Raw genomic sequence first — 21,456 nt, forward strand, 5'->3', positions numbered from 1 at the left:
CCTGTTGTAAGCTATCTAATAACAAAAACATGTATATTTTATTCATTTAATTGAACTTCAGAAGTGACAACAACAACAAAATCAAATAAATGCAGTTCTTTCTATTCATCAAAGAATCCTGAAAAACAATAGTTCATTGTTTCCACAAAATGATTAACTGATTTCAATATTGATAATAATAATAAATGTTTCTTGAGCATCAAATCATCATATTACACTGATTTCTGAAGGATCATGTGACACTGAAGACTGGAGTAATGATGCAGAAAATTCAGCTTTGATCAGAAATAAATTACATATATACATTTTTTTTAAATAGTTTTAAATTGTAATAAAATTTCACAATATTTATGTTATTTTTAATCAAATAAAAAAAATGGTTTTAATGGTTGTCAATGGAGATGCTTTGTATGTATAAGCGGCTAACTAGACCAAACTAACCAGCTAAACCTAATCCCAGACCCAGAGTGAAGTGTCACACACACAGACTGTTTAATGTATTCTGATGTTGCTTTGCTTTTGTGTGTGTGTGTGTGTGTTCAGAACGTTAACGAGTCTGAAGGCGTTCAGGACGAGCTGAACGAGAAGGTTGAAAGACTGAAAGCTGAACTGGTGGTGTTTAAGAGCCTCATGAGCGATGTGAGTATTTCCACACACACAGTTTCTTCCCTAACGTTCCGGCAAGGTTATAAACAAACGTTAATAGAACGTTCGTTTAATAATGTTCTCAAAACATCAAAGTTCAGTATAATTATTTAGTTTGATCACTGCATCCCTGTTTGCAGTCCAAATAAAACATAACACATGTGAAACTCGAAAAATTAGAATATGGTGCAAAAGTTCATTAATTTCAGTAATTCAACTTAAAAGGTGAAACTAATATATTATATATACTCATTACACACTGTAAAAAAAATTAAAATTTGAGTTAATACAATGAAGAAGAATGGTTTAATAAACAGAAACTCAAAATAGTATGTTTTCATAAGCTGTAAGCCATAATCATCAAAATGATAAATAAAGGCTTGAAATATCTCACTTTGCATGTAATGAGTCTATATAATATATTAGTTTCACCTTTTAAGTTGAATTACTGAAATGAATGAACGTTTGCACCATATTCCATATACCTGTATATATGTGGGTGTGGTTTTCACCACATTTGATAATAATCTCAATCAGGTCTTTATTATCTTAAGTTATCCAGTGACTGGTTGTTTTCCATGACTTCTGTTGACAGCAGAGAAACACACTCGCCGTTATTTGTCTCTTTCCCCCTGCGGCTGACAACACACACATGCCCACACTGTCATTGTCTCAGTATCAAACACACACACACACACACACACATTCAGTTTATACCAGCTGATCTGGATGGTGAGGAATGAATAAACCGTTTATCCTGGATTTACGGGTTAACGTTAAACTTGGCTCTCGGATTGCCTCGTCTGTCAGCTAGTCGTTCACACGAGTGTGTGTGTTACACCGTGTGCCGGTAAACATTAGAAATAGATTTGGGGCAATAAAAACTGAACTGAAATCTGTATTTATTATAAAGGCTGGCGGGCGATGCCGCTCTAGAGCCGTAGAGAACCGGAGGAAAATCCAGGACCTGAAAGTAAGAGAGAATGCAAGACATGATCTGTGTTTAATAAAGGAAAACAATTGCTTTGATTCGTTTCATTTGCATCTGTTTCTTGTGTTTGTAATGAGCAAACCACACACAGAGGGACGGATGTGAACTAGTATAGCGTTAGTTCACCATCTGCGGTTTGGTGCTCTGCCTTTTCCTCTTCTCAATAAATGAGTCAGAGCAATTGTTTCCCATGAGGCCTTTATCAGTGAAATCAACTGCTGAAGTTTGTTGCGTGCCTGTGGATTCACCACAAGACTAACTTGTTGGTCTTATAGCATCTATGTGCAATGACATTGAGTTATGACTGATGTAATTGGCATTCAGCATGAGATTACAGTGATGTGAAGTGATCCTGTGGCATAGTGTGTTTTTAAGAGAATGAGTTTCTTGGTTTGAATCAGCATATTCACCTATATATATAAATACTGCAGCTAAATATGATTATCAATGAATACTCAGTTCAGTTATTTATATGCGACAACTGCATTTTCCAACCCAATTCACTCCCGAAAAACGAGTTTTCATGTATGCAGTGTGTAGTAGATAATCTAACTGAGCAATCAGTTCTTAATGCAATGTGTATTTTGTTAAGGAATTGAATAAATATTGAAATAGATATGTTTAATCTTTATTTAATTTTTAAAAATATTTATAAAAAAATTTGTAAAGGTAATAAAATAGATTTTTTCTTTTAAACATTTTTTTTAAAAAATATATATATTTCTTTTAAAAAAATTACTTTTATTTTAAATATATAGTTTTTAAATCATTTTTAAATATTACAAAAAGATGTTTAAAAAACATTTTCTTTTCTTTTAAAAATTAACATTTATTTTTCTTTTAAATATATAGTTTTTAAATATTACAAAAATATATAAAACAAATATTAACATTTATTTTCAAAATAAATAAGTATAAATTATACAAAGGATTAATTTGAACTAATTTGCTCATCGATTGGACCATCTTTAATAATTAAAGATTATGTAATTTATGGTTACAACAGAAAAGTGGATTTATTTTGCATAAGAGATAGTTCACTCATCATTTACTCTTTAGTTGAACAAAAAATATAATATTTTAAAGAGTGTTGGTAATCAGAAAGTTGATGGGACCCATTGACTTCCATAGTATTTTTTTTCTTACTATGGAAGTCAATGTGTACCATCAACTTTCTGATTAACATTCTTTAAAACATCTTCTTTCGTGTTCTGTTTGAGGGTAAGTAATGAAAACATTTTCATTTTTGGATGAACTATCTCTTTACGTGTTCATACATTCAGTATGTGATTCACTATATGGACAATTGGAGTGTCACACCTGTTAATAAATGCGGCTGTCAAATCAAATACTGACTGTATTTAGTCCATGTCAACATGGCAACTTTGCAGTGTGCACGTGGCCTATGTGTGAATATAGAGGCATGGGAGTGAGAATAAAGTGACGATTGCTTTTGTTTTTAAAGCTACTGACATTTATAGGCCAGGTTTGGAGACAGATTGTGACTAAGCACAAATCTAATGACATTGCAAATGTCATTCCAGCATCATAATTGTTTTAGTTTTCTTCTCATTTTTCTAACACGGCTTGAATCTTTGTTTAGCAAATGTCCGACCTCGACACCAAGATTCATGAGAAGGCCATGAAGGTGGACATGGACATCTGCAGGAGAATCGACATCACAGCCAAACTGTGTGACGTGGCTCAGCAGAGGAACTCAGAGGACATGTCCAAGATGTTCAACATCAGTCCCTCCAGAGCACCGGCAGACAGGGTGGGTAACACCAGGGTTCCCACAGATACTGGAAAATGAAATTCCAGGACTCTCAAGCTCTACTTTTTTGGTTTTCAAGGACTTCAGAATCATAGATAGGCTATCACCACCAGAGCCCGTCTATGGAGAGTCTGGCCACTCCCTATTAAGTCCTATTGTACCGAGTTTTGGTTGTAGTTCCACCAGAGTTCCACTGGGGGCGATCGCCCGAGTGCAAGATGAATGGGAGTCTATGGAGCTAGACGGCTAAATTGGTCTCTTTCACCCGATTGCCGTTGAGAAATCTCAGATTTGATTGTAGGCTTTGCAAGTTCAACATGGGTTATAGGTCGAAAGTTGAATGAACGAGTACTTATGTCCTTTCGATTTCTTACAGGTTGAGTTGTTGTTGCCCATAACACGCTAGCATTCTGCTAATGAAAGCTGATTGCTCAGTCAAGGACTGATTACGACCAGAGATACCGTCTTAGTACACGATGTAACTACAGAAGAGTTGAGATTTAAATAGGAAAAATATCGAAACTCTTTGGTAATTTTTTTGAGAGATGCTAACAGTCTTTTTTTTTTATCAACAAAAAAGTTTTAAAAAATTATATTATTATGAGAATTGTTATGAAATAGAATTCTAATAATTTGTTGCATAGCCTATCTGAACATTATACTTTTAATGCTAATCTTTTAGAGAGTCAAAAATATAGATATATTTATGAAATTTACCCATTTAAACTTGTTTTTATTATTCAGATTGGGTAAAAGTATATGGTGTTTTATAAATAAAAAAATATAGCAAATAAATATGTGTGTGTGCTGTAAAGTGGTCAGAAAAAATTAAATCGGAATCGGCTAAAATCTGTATCGGCAGCTCAAACTCAATGAAAAATCGGAATCAGCCTAGAAGAAAATTGTAATCGGTGCATCTCTATAATCTTTCTGATTGGCTGGTATTAAACACCATCACATAATCTGATGTTAACAGATGTTTTATTGATTTATTTCTACATTTGCCGTAGTATTGTCGAAGGGGTTTAATAACACATCCTGCAAAAGGGGGGCCTTGGCCAGAACCTCGTGGTATTTGGGGGGCCTTGTCATGGAAAAATTTGGGAACCCCTGATCTATACTAAGCTATGCTAAAAGTGCTACCGCCAGACCCGGAGATCGGCTGAATGGATTTGAAAACAGTAAAACTCAACCGTTTAACTCTAGGGGAGATGGAGAATTTCCCAAAAAAAGTGGAGTGTTCCTTTAAGCACCTTGTACGAACCCTGGTAAAACACACACCGATCGCAGGAGTAAAGCTGCTGAGGAAGGATCTTTACTGCAGTGCACACAAGGTTGTCATACTGCATTGCTGCCAACAACCCATGGCTTTTAATATGCCTGTAATATTTTTTGGTCTCAGGCGGCTGTTGCATGCAGAAAGAAGGAGAAGAAGCAGGTCTCGGACGAGGAAAGCTCAGAGATGGATGCTGATCCCAGCACTTCAGAGGAAGACGTCCCCTTTAACATCACAGACGAGATGAAGCGCATGTTCAACCAGCTGTGAGTTTCAGACTGCAGTCAGATATGCTGGAGCGAGATCGCTTCATGTCTACTCTGTCTCCATCGAGTGGTGATGACAAGAATTGCAGATTGGGGGGTCAAATTTACAGTGAACGGGGACTTTTGACCATGTAAAGCTTGTATCTCTGTATTTCTCTGTTTAAGCATCTGATTCTTTTATTTATTTTTCCATTCTTATTAGTTTTTTACAGTCGCTAGGACACATTTCTCAATACTTTGGTCACTTTTTCAAAACAGGAAGAATATTTGAGGGAAAACTAAGCAATAGCCGTCATTTCACCGTCTAGATTAACTATAGACCCGATATAGTCCGGCTACACACTTCTAGCCAGAATAACTTGTGAGATGTATGATATTCCATCATGAAAACAAAGTAAACAGTGATTACAAGGTGTTTGGTTTCATTTCTTCTACTTTGTTATCTAATTGATGACTGGTCTATTCTTGGGCGATGGTTTAGACGTCTATAATTTTTTTCCTGACAGCTCAGATTTGACCTTGTATTAGCCTAGACGTCTGGGCTGTGTTCGGACTGTCTTTTAAATGTAAAATTGCTTGCTGGGTAGTCTCTATATGTCTGTATTCGTGCTGTTTTGTGCTTCACTCTTGTCTTGTCCGTGATCGTCTTCACTGCCTGCTCTTTCTCTCTCCTCTTCTTCTGTCCCTTTGTTTTTCCTCACGTGCAGACATTGTTCAGATAACTCATTTGTTGCTAGGCGGGAGACGTTTGATGTCGACGATGACTGTGACAGTCTGACGTGGGAGGAGAACGACGATACGCTCCTGCTATGGGAAGATTTCACCAACTACAACATACCCTGTGCCCTGACCAACAGCACCGGTGCTCTCGACTGCAACGGAGACACTCCCGACACGGTGAGATACACACTACTACTGTTCAGCTCTGAGTGACTGCGGATGAATACGAGTCTTCACAATAGATGATGCTTTACAATGAACTCAATACATATGGCAGTTTATCAGTTCAATAAATTACGTTACTCTCGTGTTGAGTAATAAAACACCAACATTTCAAATCCCTCAGTTCTCCATCTCTGAAAAGCCAAGCCGATGTTGCTCTCTCACTCGTTGTGACACTAACCTCTGACACCACACACACACACACTCAACTAACCTTACACCAGACACACACACACTCAACTAACCTCTGACCTCTCACACCAGACACACACTCAACTAACCTCTTACACACACACACACACACACTCAACTAACCTTACACCAGACACACACACACTCAACTAACCTCTGACCTCTCACACCAGACACACACTCAACTAACCTCTTACACACACACACACACACACACACACTCAACTAACCTCTTACACACACACACACTCAACTAACCTTACACCAGACACACACACACACTCAACTAACCTCTTACACCAGACACACACACACACACTCAACTAACCTCTTACACCAGACACACACACACACACTCAACTAACCTCTTACACCAGACACACACTCAACTAACCTCTGACCTCTCACACCAGACACACACTCAACTAACCTCTTACACACACACACACACACACTCAACTAACCTCTTACACACACACACACTCAACTAACCTTACACCAGACACACACACACACTCAACTAACCTCTTACACCAGACACACACACACACTCAACTAACCTCTTACACCAGACACACCCACACACTCAACTAACCTCTTACACCAGACACACACACACACTCAACTAACCTCTTCCACCAGACACACACACACACACACACACTCACTCAACTAACCTCTTACACCAGACACACACACACTCAACTAACCTCTTACACCAGACACACACACACACACACTCAACTAACCTCTTACACCAGACACACACACACACTCAACTAACCTCTTACACCAGACACACACACACACACTCAACTAACCTCTTACACCAGACACACACACATACACACTCAACTAACCTCTTACACCAGACACACACACACACACACTCACTCAACTAACCTCTTACACCAGACACACACACACACACACACACATACACACTCAACTAACCTCTTACACCAGACACACACACACACACACACTCAACTAACCTCTTACACCAGACACACACACATACACACTCAACTAACCTCTTACACCAGACACACACACACACTCACTCAACTAACCTCTTACACCAGACACACACACACACACACACACACACACTCAACTAACCTCTTACACCAGACACACACACACACACACACACACTCAACTAACCTCTTACACCAGACACACACACATACACACTCAACTAACCTCTTACACCAGACACACACACACACACACACTCACTCAACTAACCTCTGACCTCTCACACCAGGCATCTTTACTCTATTTAAAGATATGAGACACACTGGCGAGTGACGTATGTACACAATTTCCCACGAAAACCATCCTGACAGGTCTAAAAACACTTATAATAGGCGTACCGTAGTCAATCAGGGTAAAACAAAAACACATTTTTTTGTGGATTGATGATGTACTGACTCGTTATTTAAATGTTGTTAATTTTAAACAAAAAAAGTTACATAGTGAACCTTTATTGTTGTGAAAGATGTATCTTAAGCTCATCAAAAAAAGCTGCATCTGTGATGCAAAACTGACTTTTCAGCATCATTACTCCAGTCACATGACCCTTCAGAAATCATTCTGATTTGCTGTCGTGCTTCGTCATATTTTTGAGGCAACCATGAAAGATTTTTTTTTTCTTCTCAGGATTCTTAGATTAATAGAAAGTTCAAGAGAACAACAATTATTTAAAATAGAAAGCTATTGTCGCATTTTAAATGTCTTTTGATAAGTTTAATGCATCCTTGCTGAATAAAAGTATACATTTCTTTCAAAAAACTTTTGAACTGTAGTGTATTGTGTTGTGGTTCTCAATACATCTGTACAGATTGAGAGGAAATATGAGTGATAATAATCCCGTTTCTCTGTTGTGCCTCTCAGGACGGCAGTCTCGGCAGTCTCATCGATGAGACAGAGTCTCTTTTCAAGAACAGAGAGCAGGAATATCAAAAAACAATCGGACAAATTGAGGTTCGAATGTGCCCGTTTTTCTTTTTTGTCTGTGATCTGTGATTGGTATTGATTGTGTTTTTCGTTTATGACGGAGTTGAAGGTGTCTGGGATGAAATATCTCTCTCTCTCTCACACACACACACAGATGGAGTTGGCCACCGCTAAGAGTGACATGAACAGACACCTGCACGAGTACATGGAGATGTGCAGCATGAAGCGAGGGCTGGACGTGCAGATGGAGACCTGCCGGAGGATGATCAAGGGTGGCAGGTGATCTCACAGATCATGCAGACAATACGGCTTCACTAAAGGCCTTTTGCTGATAATAACAGCTTATAGTATGTCTACTTGTTCAAAGTCTTCAAAAGTGCCTACAGAAGGCCTTTTCACACATCCTAATTTGTATATTTGCGGTGTCAGTGTCATTGATTGATTGGATGCAAATCTATCATTAGTGTTGTCAAAAAGTACAGACTTCAGTACCAAGTCAAAAATGTGACGATAATAGCATTTCTCTCTAACTCTAATTTCTAAAATTTCAGTACCGAAGTCTGTACTTTTGACAACTCTATCTATCTATCATATAATGTGACTGCATACAATATCTCATTCCTTCAGAAATTCTCCTTCCATCAGCTCAACCGCGAGCAGTGACTCAGGGAACACTGACGAGATACAAGACGAGTCAGACAAGGATGGAGAGACGGAGGGGCCAATCAGCTGATACCTGCCCAGCCCGGCCCCGCCCTCTTCCCCCCACGAGCTCCAATCAGCTCTCGGGCCACCCAGCAATCGGCCAATGGCTTTATACTGAGGGACAGAGCCCACTCCCACAATCCCAAAATCCTGTAGGTGCTTTACCGTCTCCGTGTCACGAGTGGGGCGGAGCTTATGAGGGTTGTTTTTGTGCTTGACATCAATATCGGTGCGTCACACGGTGCAACAGCTCTGCTATGAATCGGATCAGTCCCAGCCAAAATACGTCACACAATACACCCGATCTAAACCCAAATCCATATCTTGATAAACGTTCAGTGACACATCAGACTGAAAGCCAATCAGACCAAAACGGACTGAACCCCCTCTGATCTCCTTAACATTTGTGGCTTTTTATTTTTCTAAAAACAATTTCAGAAATCAACGGTTTACTGCAGAGACATTTCGGCCTTTTAAGCCCCGAACCCAGTCGCGAAAGTGGAACACAGAACAAGCTCACGTTCTATGCAATCGGCCTTATTTCATGATCTCTGTTTATGATTTGCCTTTGTTTGCAATCTCCTCTGTTATCTTCAACGTTCATGTGTTTTAAAGTGTTGCCCAGGCCTCACAATGTTTACGTACAGAATCTGTGGAACAGCGTCACATCATTTTGGGCTGATGTTTAAAGCTTTTTCAAGGGTTACAGCTATGTGCCTAAATACTGTATATACATGATATTGCAGGTTCATTTTGGATGGCCTTACTGCATTTCCACTACTTTTTAAAGCTGCACTCATTATAATCACAAGGGAAATAATCAAATATATTTTGTTGATTGTATGGGGACTTTCTTGATGTCTAAGCTCATTTCTTTGCAAGGCTAATTAGTCAAGAATTTTCGGTGGAGGTTTTGATTGTATATAGACCATGTCCCAGCCAACAGGGAACGTTCTGGCAAGGTTCTCTCAAAATTATGAACAAACTATCACTATTAAGTTATATAGTCTTGAATAATGTTCTCAAGATGTTAGCACAAAAACACTAATATTTTAAAGGGTTATTTCACACAAAAATTAAAACTCTGTCAGTAATTACTCTCCTTCATGTTGTTCCAACCCCATAAGACTTTTATTAAAAGATATTTTTAAATGATTTTTTTTATTAAATCTCACTCCTCCATAGGCTTCTGTTGTAATTGAAACTTGCCGCCCAGAAAGTTAGTAAAGACAATGTTTAAAATAGTCCAAGTGACTACAGCGGCTCAACCTTAAGTTTATCAAGCAACGAGAATACTTTTTGTGCGCAAAAAAAAAAAACTAAAATAACGACTTTATTCAACTATTAATTTTCTTCTGTGAGTTCACGTAGTGTAACAGCGCAGCGCTTCTGGGTTGTACGTCAGCCTGGCATCACACACACATGACCAGCGTCGGCCAATAGTGAGCCTCCGTTCTGACGTACAACCCAGAAGCGCTGAAAAAATGTTTAAACTGGACATTTTTAATGTTCAGAGAACATACTTTGTTAGCTGGGGTTGGGTTTATCTGAATCATACCCATGTCTATAAATATATGTAGATTCAATAGTTACAAAAGCAAAGGATAATGGGACACGTTCCATTGAGGCCCTCATGATGGCCGCTGTTCCGCACAGATTCAGCAGCGTCTGTTTTCATGGATATGGCTTATAAAGTTTCAATGTATCTGAGGTTTAATTGCCTTCGTTTTTGTCTTGCTTGGTGTCTTTTGGCTCTTTATATTTTGCATTTTAATCTTGTATGTTCCTGGGTTAAAAAATGTTTCATACATATTATTTTTATTATATTAATCTAAAAATATGGGAAAAGTGATTTAATTATATAAGCTCAAAATATGGTTGCAGAGGGTTTTTAAAATATATATTTTGTAGTAAATAAGTTGGTGGGGCATTGTTTTTGTTCATTCATTTTATTAGCTAAAGAGCTGATATCGTATTTGATAAAATCATCTGTAAATTTTGCAATTTGGTTTGTGTATTTGATATCCAAACCTATCAAATATGAAATAAAGTCTGGCTTTTGAATTTTATAAATGTATAAAATTCACGTTTTTATATTGTTCAGGGTATCCAGGGCCAATTTGGATGCTTTTCCCTAGAAAAAAAAAAAAAACCTGCACTGAGTTCTTCGCCTTTTTTAACCTGAAACACTGTTGGTCTTTTTTTTATTATTGTTTATGGTGAAAATTAAGCTATTTTTTTGTCTTTTCTGGATCTGAATCCATAACAAGGGTCAGATGCCTCTTGTTAAAATCTATTTTATGATTTATGAACAAAGAAATGGGCAATGGGCAGCATCGCAAGGTGAACTGGAAAAAGTGCATGTTGCGTGTTTTCTGATTTAATTTCATTGTTCATAGTCTTTATAGAGGAAAAAGGAGAAGCATCTCTGCAAGTATCCAAAACAAAGGTATGATTTGGTAAATATAGCTTTCTAATAGAAACTGGATGAGAAAGTAATGCTGTGATGTTTGTTCATTTTAAGAAAAGCACAAAATGGCGGCAAATGCAGGATGAAAATTCTGTGAAACATGAAACTGTAATGATGGGGTCATATAGTGTGAACTTTCACAAGCGCACACAACACACTTGTGTTCACGTACTTGCATTAGAATATGTTTCGGGCCTTTGTTTTGTCTGCACATCAATTATGCTGTTTTTCCTATGAAGGGTAAACGCATTAGCTTATCACATCATGCCTTTATCAATGAATGTACAGATGAGCTCATAGAAAATGTTATTTAGTTCACCAGACACAAGATAAAACACTGGATGTTATTTCTCAGTTGGGTCACGTTAGCCTTATTTTTACATCACACATACCTTTGACCGTATGAGGTCTTTTCTGAAGACGGGTTTTGTCCGCCAAGCTGCATATACAGTGACGTTGCACAATTACTTTTGAATTTAATATGGAATTTCTAATAGAGCATAAAACACCAGTTCGTTAGACCCCATCAGACGCATCAGCGTCATCGCACCAGCATCAGCGAGCTTCACAGAAAAGCCTATACTACAGATTTACAGTTTCTGTAAGTTAGTGGCTTTCGCAACATCTGTGGCCTGCATCCTTCTCATAGCACTGTTTCTTTTCATTATAATTACGTTGACATCTGAAATATACATTTCTATGTTGTCTTTGTCATTTGTTTATGCTGCAGAGGAGTTTTCCTGGTGTGTGAGCAACTGGTGTATGTTTCAAAATAATGAATGTAATTGGTGCTGGGTCAAAAAATAAACATAATTGATTCATTTGCATTGTTGAGGTCCTTTTGTTCATAATGATTACGTTTAACAAAACACTATTAGTTTAGCGTTTATGGCCATGAATCTAGACTGTGTGTTCATTTCGATAATACACTCACTCCACTAGGGAAGCAGAGAAAGTTTTTTTTTTAATTAAATTCCTTTTTATCAAAAATGTATTTACAATAATTAATTTTTTTTGACAAGGCAAGTTCATTTAATTGGTAAATCAAAGTGCTTTACATTTAAATGACTTAAAAAAAGGTGCAGTGTGTGATTTTTAGCGGCATCTAGTGGTGAGGTTTGCGAATTGCAAACAGAAAGCTTACGGCCAATCCCTCCCTCCCTTTTCAAACTCGAAGGAGAAGCTACAGTGGCCGACGTAACCAGCACCACATTTCTCCTCACTCTGTAGCGCTGTGTGTTCACTGTCGGCTACGGTAGAAACATGACGTCACAATATGTCGAGCTTCATAGAAGGGGGTCCCCGTGCTTATGTAGATATAAAAGACTCATTCTAAGGTAATAAAAAAATAACGGTTGATTAAGGTCGGTCTTTATACACCACTGAAAACATAGCTATGGATCTTATATTGCATTTCTGTCAATAGATCCTCAGAAATACACATTGCACCTTTTAAAAAGTAATTTAAAATAATCATAAAAATAATACAGTGCATAAATAAAAACCAAAAAAAAAAAAAAGATTGCCAATTTATACAAAATGCATTAAAAACAAATAATAGAAGAGAGTGAGACATAAATAAGATAAAAAAATATAATTTATTTATTATTCAGTGATTTGTCTGATTGAATTCACTGCACAAATTTTTTTTTTCATTAAGTGCCAAAGGTATTAAAAGCACATAATGCTTTTCCTGCACTATAAAACCTAACAGTCCAATTCATTAAATGAAACGAGTTAATTTCTCATTTCATTTAGGATAGAATTCATGTTTTTAAATTGAATAGTATTAATCAATTGAATTGTATATTAGGACATTTTTAATTTAAGTTCACTATAAAAAGTAGAGTATTGCCAATTATTTCCAATGGAAAGTAGCAAAAGCCTGGGGTGGCTCGTTGGTCTAGGGATTTGATTCTCTTGGGGTGCAAGAGGTCCCGGACGAGCCCAGCCTGCAAGCGCTGACATTTGAAGGGCTGTTTTCTGGGGTGACCCACGTGCACCAAGGGCTGGCGGCACAAGAGGGCACTTGACAGTCTCCAAAAGTCTTGCTTTGCTTCATGATTTCATCATTCGTTTCACATGGACAGGTTCCATGGTGTAATGGTTAGCACTCTGGTCTCTGAATCCAGCAGTAATTTGACTGAAAAGCCTTCAGAAACTGGCCTTGCAAATAGATGCTCTGCAGTTGCGATTGCCAGAACGAGTTTAGAGACTGGAACTTCTTCACTAAGCTTCGCTTTCTCTTCACACCACTGCTGCTCAACTACAAAACAACAGTGACTTAATATATGCTACCTGAGCACTGGACATTAGTTGAGCACTAGTAGTGTGCTACTATTTACCTTTTCTCATAGAAGAGCATGTATCCATTTTTGCCAAAATTGCGTGACGCGTTTGACCAGCTGGTTCTTTTGATGCTGGCGTCACTGCACTCCAGCCAATCAGAGCCGCTGAAGTCCCGTACATGACTGATGTAGTGCCCTACAAGACAGAGGGACTTTAGTATGAAGCTTAATAAGTGAATGAGATGACTGGAAATTTAGAAGAAAGTCTTACCACAGTATAAACTGCTGCCCAGATGGGACACGACTCCAGCTAGTCTGTACTGTCTGCCACAATCTGATGCTTCCATCTGTTGAACACAAACACATATTATTAGATGGTGCTGGATTTCAAATGTTTATATACATCCTAGGGCTGTCACTTAACGTTCGAAAATCGATTGCACAATCGATCGGACGAACCAACCCAAGATTCGAAAATGAAAATAGGGAATCGATTTTAAAGGCTTTTTTTTTTTCTTTTTTTTTTTACCAAAAAAGTTGTTTTAGGTGGACAGATCAATACAATACACAGAACATGTAGGATGTTGGAAAATAACAATGTCTTTTCTGTTAACCAAATGCTTTTTAATATTCGCTATTACTTCAATGCAAGTGAGCAAGCGCACCGTTGTTTGTTGCTTAGTGACGTGTGTGTTCAAGTAAGCCAGAAATGCGCAGATTCTGCACAATACGCTGTATTTAATATATCATGATGACTCACGAGTTGCATATTTGCGCTAAATCCACGCAGATTTGGCTACACGAACTTCCCCAGCATAGTGAGTAAACATAGAAACACGCCAAATTGGCTCGTGATTTGACAGCGTTACCCACCAAAGTTCATTTTTACCCGCATTTGGCAGATTGGCGGGTGTTAATTTCAATCCCTGAATGTTTGTCATTGTGCACGAAACTTCACGCCAATAAATCATCAGAAATATTGCTGACTTGTGCGCATCTCAAGCGCCCTCTTTACGCTCGTCCTAATGCCTGTTAGTTGTCCGTGGATTTGCCTATATTTGGTTGGAAAATGGAAACGTCTTTAGTGAACACTTATGTCTCAAAAATCGAACAGGATTTTTTCACAAAAGTGACAGCCCTAATACATCCTCTATTTTCCTCTATCTATCTATCTATCTATGAATTGCTGTCTCTATCTTTCCTGTGGTCTTGCAGGCTCAACACTATTCCTCTTCCTTCTCTTTCTCTGTTGATTTGGCCTCTTTCTGTCTATCACTGTCATCTCCCTGCTCACTGTTAAACATCATGCATAAAATAAGAAAACACTTCAGTACATATTCAAAAGCTTAAACATCATTTAAATGTTGTCTTTCATAGCAACTGTCTTCCTAACGCTGTGTTTTAGAGTAATTCAGGCGAGTGATCGGTCCATAAGTGTCCAGCAGAGGGCAGATGTTTGATGAACTGACACACACCTGCACTAGAGGACAGTGAAAACTCCTCTGGAACTTCCAGTCGATCCTTCAGTTTGCACATTGAGGATCTTACGTCGAAGCGCATGACTAGAAGAACCAGCAATCTGTAGAGAGATTCAAATGATCAGAAGTTATAAACTAGCGCATTCTGAGTTATTCTGCAGGGAACTGACTAATGAACTAAGTTTCATACCGTGGAAAGGTGACCAATTGCAGGCCCTCTGAGGCTGTAGTGCCGGCACACTCATTGCAGGAGCAATCAAATGAAGATGTCTGAAAAAAAAAAAAAGACTGATATCAACCAATCAGAAACTACATCCTCCTGCTGATATATAATCAGTGCTGTCACTCACTTTGAAGTGCTGCTGCAGGCTGTCTATGACAGTTCTCTGAGGGCTGATGACCAGCGAGAGGTAGTTGCAATCCTCACTGAAGCTCCTCTGGAAGCCACAGCTGAAACGACAGAACATTAACGTCACATAAATAAGTCTGAGAGTCTTAAACGAGTGCAGGTGTGGATGTGAGATGATACCTGTCACAGGTGTGCAGGCGGTTGAGTTTGAACTCCATGTTGGCAACTGGGCAGGTGTATTTAGGCCAGTTGCTCTGCAGAAACTCGCCCTCCTCCTTCAAATAGGACAGACAGACCATCAGGAACTCATGGGCGTCCTGAGAGGAGAAAGAGTGAAGGACAATGAGGTTAAATTTTGACTTATTTTATGAATAATAATACATCTGAGCATATAGATCCGGTTTATCGTCTCACTCACCTGCTGATGGTCTCCCCTGAAATCCAGATGGCGAGTTTCAATGCCTCTCTTGACTGCAGACAAGAGCTTGACCTTTAGCCTAACATCATTGCCTGTTAGCCTGGTCAACTGCAGGTCAGTAAGCGCCCTGGAGAGAAAATCGTAAAGAACTGTGCTTGGAAATTGTAATTTTTCATTTAGATTGAAATATAATGTTGCACAAATTCAGTGCTGGTACCTGAGCCAGGGTTTATTTTAATAAAAAATTCAACTATTAGACTAGAAATGTTATTTGAAATACAATAAAGTTTCAAATAAAATAAAGGTTTGTAAAAAAAAACATTTATAATAATATATTTAAATGATTAATTAAAGCAATAATTATTAATAATACAATTAAATAAATATAAAAATAATATATTATATTAGTCATTTTCATTTAGTTTCAATTAATGTACTAAAATAACAAAACTAATTATAAAATGGATTTAAAAAAATAGCTGTATAAACACTAATAAAAATGACAAAAACTTCCAAAAAATAAAATAAAAATGTATAAAATAATTAATAATATCCCAATGATACAAAAATATCGCTGACCTGAGCATTGTGCTCCCCTCATTCCACTGCTCCCGCTGGGAAAGGACATCGTCCCGGAAGGGGGAAGCAGTGAGTAGGCACTGCAACACGGAGTTCATGTAGCATGAGTTCCCTAAATTAGGAAAACTGTGACAGGAGGCATTCAGTTAGTTGTGAAAAGCACATCATATGCGAGAATGTGTGTTATAGTTGTGCATATTCAATATTTACCCCATGTGCTTGATTTTAGCTGGCGATGCTGTCAACACAACATCAGCCAGCTTTACATCCTCCTCCTCCTCCGAGTCTCTCTGCTGCTCGACCTTGATATGCTCTCGCTGTGGTGGACTGCACTGGATGAGCTGCAGTATCTCAGTCTGAGACAGACCGTTAGACTGCGCCGTCACAGAGGCCAGCACATCGAGAACACTGGGGAAACATCAGCAATATGTTAATATTCTGCTTCCATGCGGGTTTGATTTCAACTATAGCCTGCATTACATTTATATTTAGTCATTTAGCAGACGCTTTTATCCAAAGTGACTTACAAATGAGGACTAAAGCAAGAGAGTCATCATGAAGAGGCAAAAACAACGCAAGAAGTGCTCAAAATACAAAGTTCAGGCATTGCTCAGAGTAGCATAAGCCAGACAAGGGAGGATTAAAGGAAAAGGAAAGTTTTTTTTTAGTTTTTTTTTTATCAACATTAAATCATTAACTCAAGTCAGGCAACTTTACAAAAATTCATGATATTAATGTTTATCGTAATAGCGTCATGCCTTATAGTTGCATTTAGCAGATTAGCGCTATAGTTCACATTTTGCAATTATACAAGAAATTAGGCAGTTGAGATTTGCTATATATTGCTTTGCGAGTATACTGTATGTATGTGGATAAGGTTGGACATACTTATACATCCAACTTTAATAAAGAATAACTGAGTTATTAATTCATTATGCGCAGATATAGAGATCAAGATCAACACACAACATTTATTCACCTACCAGTCAAGATCCACATCAGAGACGGTTTGATCTCCGGCTGCATCTGTAAAGAGATTAATAACGCAGTTTGAGTTATTATGCACCACATATTAGACTATTAAATTATAGTGCTTTAATACAGTAATAAACTTCTCTCACCTTCAGGAACCACTGTTCCCTGAAGTTCAGCCAGCAGATCAATCCTCTCGCTCCCGTCAGAGGAGGAATCACCCACAGCGCCGGAAGAGCTACAACCTTTGCTGCTCTCCAGATCTGATGGTTTGCTTTCTGCAGACGAGGAAGAACCATCACTGTTGCTGGAGGAGGTGCTCGACTCTTTGGGTACGGCTGTGAACGAAGAACCATAGTACTTGTCTTTATGAGATATTTGAATGTACAGTTATATAAAAAAGCACTACATTCCACATCACGTTTTAAGACAAAATTACACCAAAGTTAACCAACATCAGTGAGAAGATAATAATGTAGTTTATATTGTGCACACTCAAGCTTTAATGTACACCTGGAAAGATGGATGAGTGTTAAGCATGTAAAAGCTTTAAAGCATTCCCTAACCTCTGATAGCTTCTTTCTCCTGGATGAAAGGCAGCAGATCAAGCTCTGGATCAGAGGATCCACTGACTGCCGATGAGGAAGAAGCATCAGTGTGTGTGTCAGAGGAGGACACAGGCAGAATCAGCGATAGCATTCTGCGGAAAGCCCGGCGCAGAGATGGGAATTTGCGTTTCCAAGAGGAGTTAGATTTGGGATGATCTGCAGGTGCAGCGGCTGAGACCACCACATCTCGAGAAGAGGACCTAAACAAGCCCCACTTCTTCTTTTTCTTCTGCTCCTTTTTGGTTTTTCGATCCATTTTGTCACACAAAATGTCGCCAACCATTTTCTAAAGAGAAAATAAACATAATTCAGAATGAAAAAACACACTCACTGTAGTTAACTTAACAGTAGGGCTGGGTAATGAGATCAAGTTAGTTATAACTTTATTATTATAAAAACTGCCTTAAGTGCAATTTAAATGTTTGTATAAAAATCAGTTCTTAATTTTAACCTTGGAGTGTTCCCTGTATAGTTTACAACATTAATTGAGAATTTTTTTTCCTTGAGAAAAGTTAACAACTTATCTGATATATTTACATTTTACATTTATTATTTTAGCAGACGATGCTATCCCATGAACATCCAAATGAATCGATATCGAATCAAATATAGCAAGCTTGTGAACAGAAATCTAATCGATAAATCTGTCATTTAAAACAGTGTATTTAAAAAAAAAACTGCCATAAACAGGGAACTTTTACATGACAGATTTATTCAAACATACATTAAATATTGAAGAAAAGGTCGAGTAAAACTATAATAAATGTGAGGATTAAGTGCATACATTTAGAAAGTGTATTTAGAATATAAAAAGTTTAATTTAGAAACCTCTATAGAGTTTATTTTTCAAGCTGACGTTATATTTCCACAGAATGACTTTTCTGAGGTAAAAGTAACGTTAGTCTTTTCGCGGTTGAAAAAACACTGATTGATCGTTTATATGAGACATGATATTGATTTTAGTATCTTTCAGCATAACTACTGATGTCGGTTAATATTTATTTGGTGCTTTATCTGGTAGTAAAGAGGAAGAGATGATCGGTTAATTTGCCGCTTGAACTGACAGTAAAAGAGCGCCAAAAAAAGACTTTTAAAAATACCCCGATCAAATATTTACTTGAGGAAAGTGTGACAAACACTAGCCCTAGTTGTTTTTTTTTCCAATAGACACTTAACGAGACAGAAGCACTTTACTTGTGACTTACCTAACTCCTGCTCGTCTACACCTGAGTGAATTTACTCGAGCCGTTGACGCTGTTACGCATTGCTGTGTCTGTGACGTCATGACAAGGCTACCGTTTGGTTTCATGTATCAAATATAGCAAGCTTGTGAACAGAAATCTAATCGATAAATCTGTCATTTAAAACAGTGTATTTTAAAAAACAGCAACTGCCATAACAGGAAACTTTTACATGACAGATTTATTCAAACATACATTAAATATTGAAGAAAAGGTCGAGTAAAACTATAATAAATGTGAGGATTCAGTGCATACATTTAGAAAGTGTATTTAGAAAATAGGAAGTTTAATTTAGAAAACTCTATAGAGTTTATTTTTCAAGCTGACGTTAAATTTTCACAGAATTACTTTTCTGAGGTAAAAGTACAGTCTTTTCGCGGTTGAAACACTGATTGGTCGATTATATGAGACATGTTATTGATTTTGGTATCTTTCAGCATAACTACTGATGTATTTGGTGCTTTATCTAGTAGTAAAGAGGAAGAGATGATCGGTTAATTTGCCGCTTGAACTGACAGTAAAAGAGCGCCAAAAAAAGACTTTTAAAAATACCCCGATCAAATATTTACTTGAGGAAAGTGCGACACACACTAGCCCTAGTTGTTTTTTCCAATAGACACTTAAGACAGAAGCACTTTACTTGTGACTTACCTTACTCCTGCTCGTCTACACCTGAGTGAATTTACTCGAGCTCTTTATAGCCGTTGACGCTGTGACGCATTTCGCATTGCTGTGTCTGTGACGTCATGACAAGGCTACCGCCGTGTTCGGTGACGTCATGACACGGATTGTGTTTTCTTTTTTTCTTTTTTTTCTTTTTTTACAAATAAAGTCTTTGATGGCACTTACCCCTCTCTATTATTTTATTTTACATTATTATATATTTGTTGTAGGCCTATTATGCTTATATGCCAAGCACTCCACCTGTTTGGTATCAATAATAATTAGTAAAGCCATGTTTATTAATGCCTCTGAATTTATTTTGGGTAAATCTATCTTATTGTCTCTTGCTGTGTGTGTGGTAAAAGTTGTACTTATTCCAACAAGTGAAACATTGAATTTTCAAAAGCCGATTTATTATTTAAAAATATACCGTGCATGCTAATTTGACACAATTATGTATAAAAAAAAAAAAACTGAACGTTACATATTATAGTGTACAAATTTAACCCTCATCCTTCCCTCAGACATTTTAATTTTTTTATTATTATTTTTATTGAGTGTTAATCGGAAGGGTCCAAGACCCCATGACATTTGTCGCACTTGAACCACGGAATACACACAAACAAATTTGAATGGATCCGAAGAGTTTTGTTGTTGACATTTTAAAAAGTAAAAAATCGGGTCAAATTGACCCCCATAGGAATTAATGGAATGCGATACATATAGAGAAACCTGAAAATGCTCAAAATTCAAACTAAAAATGCTAAAACTTTACCCAAATTTTTTTTTATAATGTCTATATGTGTATCTGAATGCATACTGAATAAAAAATTACTTTAGGACCCATCGGAAAAGCTCATTTGATCCAAATAGACTCGGTATAAGGCCATCTAGTGGCACGAGTCATGAATATTTGTAAACATGTTATATTATAAATGTTATTTATTAAATGTGTTATTTATATACAGTATAAAATATTTATATATAATACAAATTATGTATAAATATATATATAGTATGCAAATATTTCTTCAATATATACATGCAAATGTGTGTATTTATATACACAAAATAATTATACACAGTACACACACATACAATGTAAACACAAACTTTTATTTTGTATTCGATCAATCGTGATTGATCATTGCCCAGCACTAATTCATATATATATATATATATATATATATATAGCCTATATATATATATATATATATATATATATATATATATATATATATATATATATATATCATTTATAAGTATAATATCATATATACGTTTTAAGAATGTACAGATATGTTAGCATAAGTATAATATCATATATACGTTTTATGAATGTACAGATATGTTATTTACAATTTTGAGATGTTATGTACAAATGGACAATTATGATAGTGAATGTATAGTTATTCGAGTTTTAACTGTTCAGAACTTCAGACTGAATAGGGGTATGGACGTTTTATAAAGCCTCAAACCACATGAATATTATGCTTTTTCTGACTCTGTCTGGAGGTGTGTGGACATGTATGTTCTCTTAGTGTCATTACAACATCTTCTCAATGCAAACACACTCGTCTCTTATCTGGGAAGCCTAGGGGCATGATGAAATTTAGATGCTGACAGTGTTAAAAACG

General features: G+C 37.1%; 2 protein-coding genes across 8 annotated transcripts in view; one reads left to right on the forward strand and one right to left on the reverse strand.

The window, feature by feature from the left end:
* The window catches only part of iffo2b (intermediate filament family orphan 2b), a 35,256-nt gene extending 23,212 nt beyond the window's left edge, over window positions 1–12,044 (forward strand). The window contains exons 3-10 of one of the 4 annotated variants that reach the window (XM_079598601.1): window positions 544–639; window positions 1,559–1,618; window positions 3,240–3,410; window positions 4,813–4,952; window positions 5,660–5,849; window positions 7,986–8,075; window positions 8,203–8,327; window positions 8,676–12,044. In XM_079598601.1, coding sequence (XP_079454727.1) covers window positions 544–639; window positions 1,559–1,618; window positions 3,240–3,410; window positions 4,813–4,952; window positions 5,660–5,849; window positions 7,986–8,075; window positions 8,203–8,327; window positions 8,676–8,781 — 978 coding nt within the window. In that variant the 3' untranslated portion in view covers window positions 8,782–12,044. The remainder of the gene's footprint in view (window positions 1–543; window positions 640–1,558; window positions 1,619–3,239; window positions 3,411–4,812; window positions 4,953–5,659; window positions 5,850–7,985; window positions 8,076–8,202; window positions 8,328–8,675) is intronic. The other 3 variants (XM_079598602.1, XM_079598604.1, XM_079598603.1) reach the window with 3 other exon arrangements.
* On the reverse strand, window positions 1,122–19,883 carry LOC306991089 (uncharacterized protein). Of its 4 annotated transcripts, none has more exons than XR_013796030.1 (14): window positions 19,808–19,883; window positions 17,874–18,201; window positions 17,457–17,645; window positions 17,319–17,361; window positions 16,546–16,743; window positions 16,336–16,461; window positions 15,757–15,883; window positions 15,519–15,655; window positions 15,340–15,439; window positions 15,180–15,259; window positions 14,987–15,090; window positions 13,783–13,858; window positions 13,569–13,707; window positions 1,122–1,277 (listed from the first exon to the last, which is right to left on the reverse strand). XR_013796030.1 is itself a non-coding variant. In XM_079598600.1 (13 exons), the coding sequence occupies exons 2-13, from the start codon at window positions 18,196–18,198 to the stop codon at window positions 13,668–13,670; spliced, it is 1,545 nt and encodes a 514-aa protein (XP_079454726.1). In that variant the 5' UTR covers window positions 18,199–18,201; window positions 19,808–19,883; the 3' UTR covers window positions 12,849–13,667. The 4 variants fall into 4 exon arrangements, 1 of the variants encoding a protein (XP_079454726.1); XR_013796031.1 differs by lacking the exon at window positions 1,122–1,277 and adding an exon at window positions 12,849–13,489; XR_013796032.1 differs by lacking the exons at window positions 1,122–1,277; window positions 19,808–19,883 and adding exons at window positions 12,849–13,489; window positions 19,121–19,160.
* Window positions 19,884–21,456: the final 1,573 nt, after the last annotated feature.

Source organism: Phoxinus phoxinus (genome assembly GCF_949152265.1).
Source record: "Phoxinus phoxinus genome assembly, chromosome: 22".
In the NCBI taxonomy this organism is placed as follows: Eukaryota; Metazoa; Chordata; class Actinopteri; order Cypriniformes; family Leuciscidae; genus Phoxinus; species Phoxinus phoxinus.

Coding starts and splice junctions, on each gene's coding strand:
- LOC306991089 (XM_079598600.1), bottom strand. CDS start 18,198: ATGGTTGGCGACATTTTGTGTGACAAAATGGATCGAAAAACCAAAAAG. Junction 16,744..17,318: donor TCTGATGTGGATCTTGACTG/GTAGGTGAATAA, acceptor ATGTTTCCCCAG/TGTTCTCGATGTGCTGGCCT. Junction 13,859..14,986: donor TTCACTGTCCTCTAGTGCAG/GTGTGTGTCAGT, acceptor TGTGTTCAACAG/ATGGAAGCATCAGATTGTGG.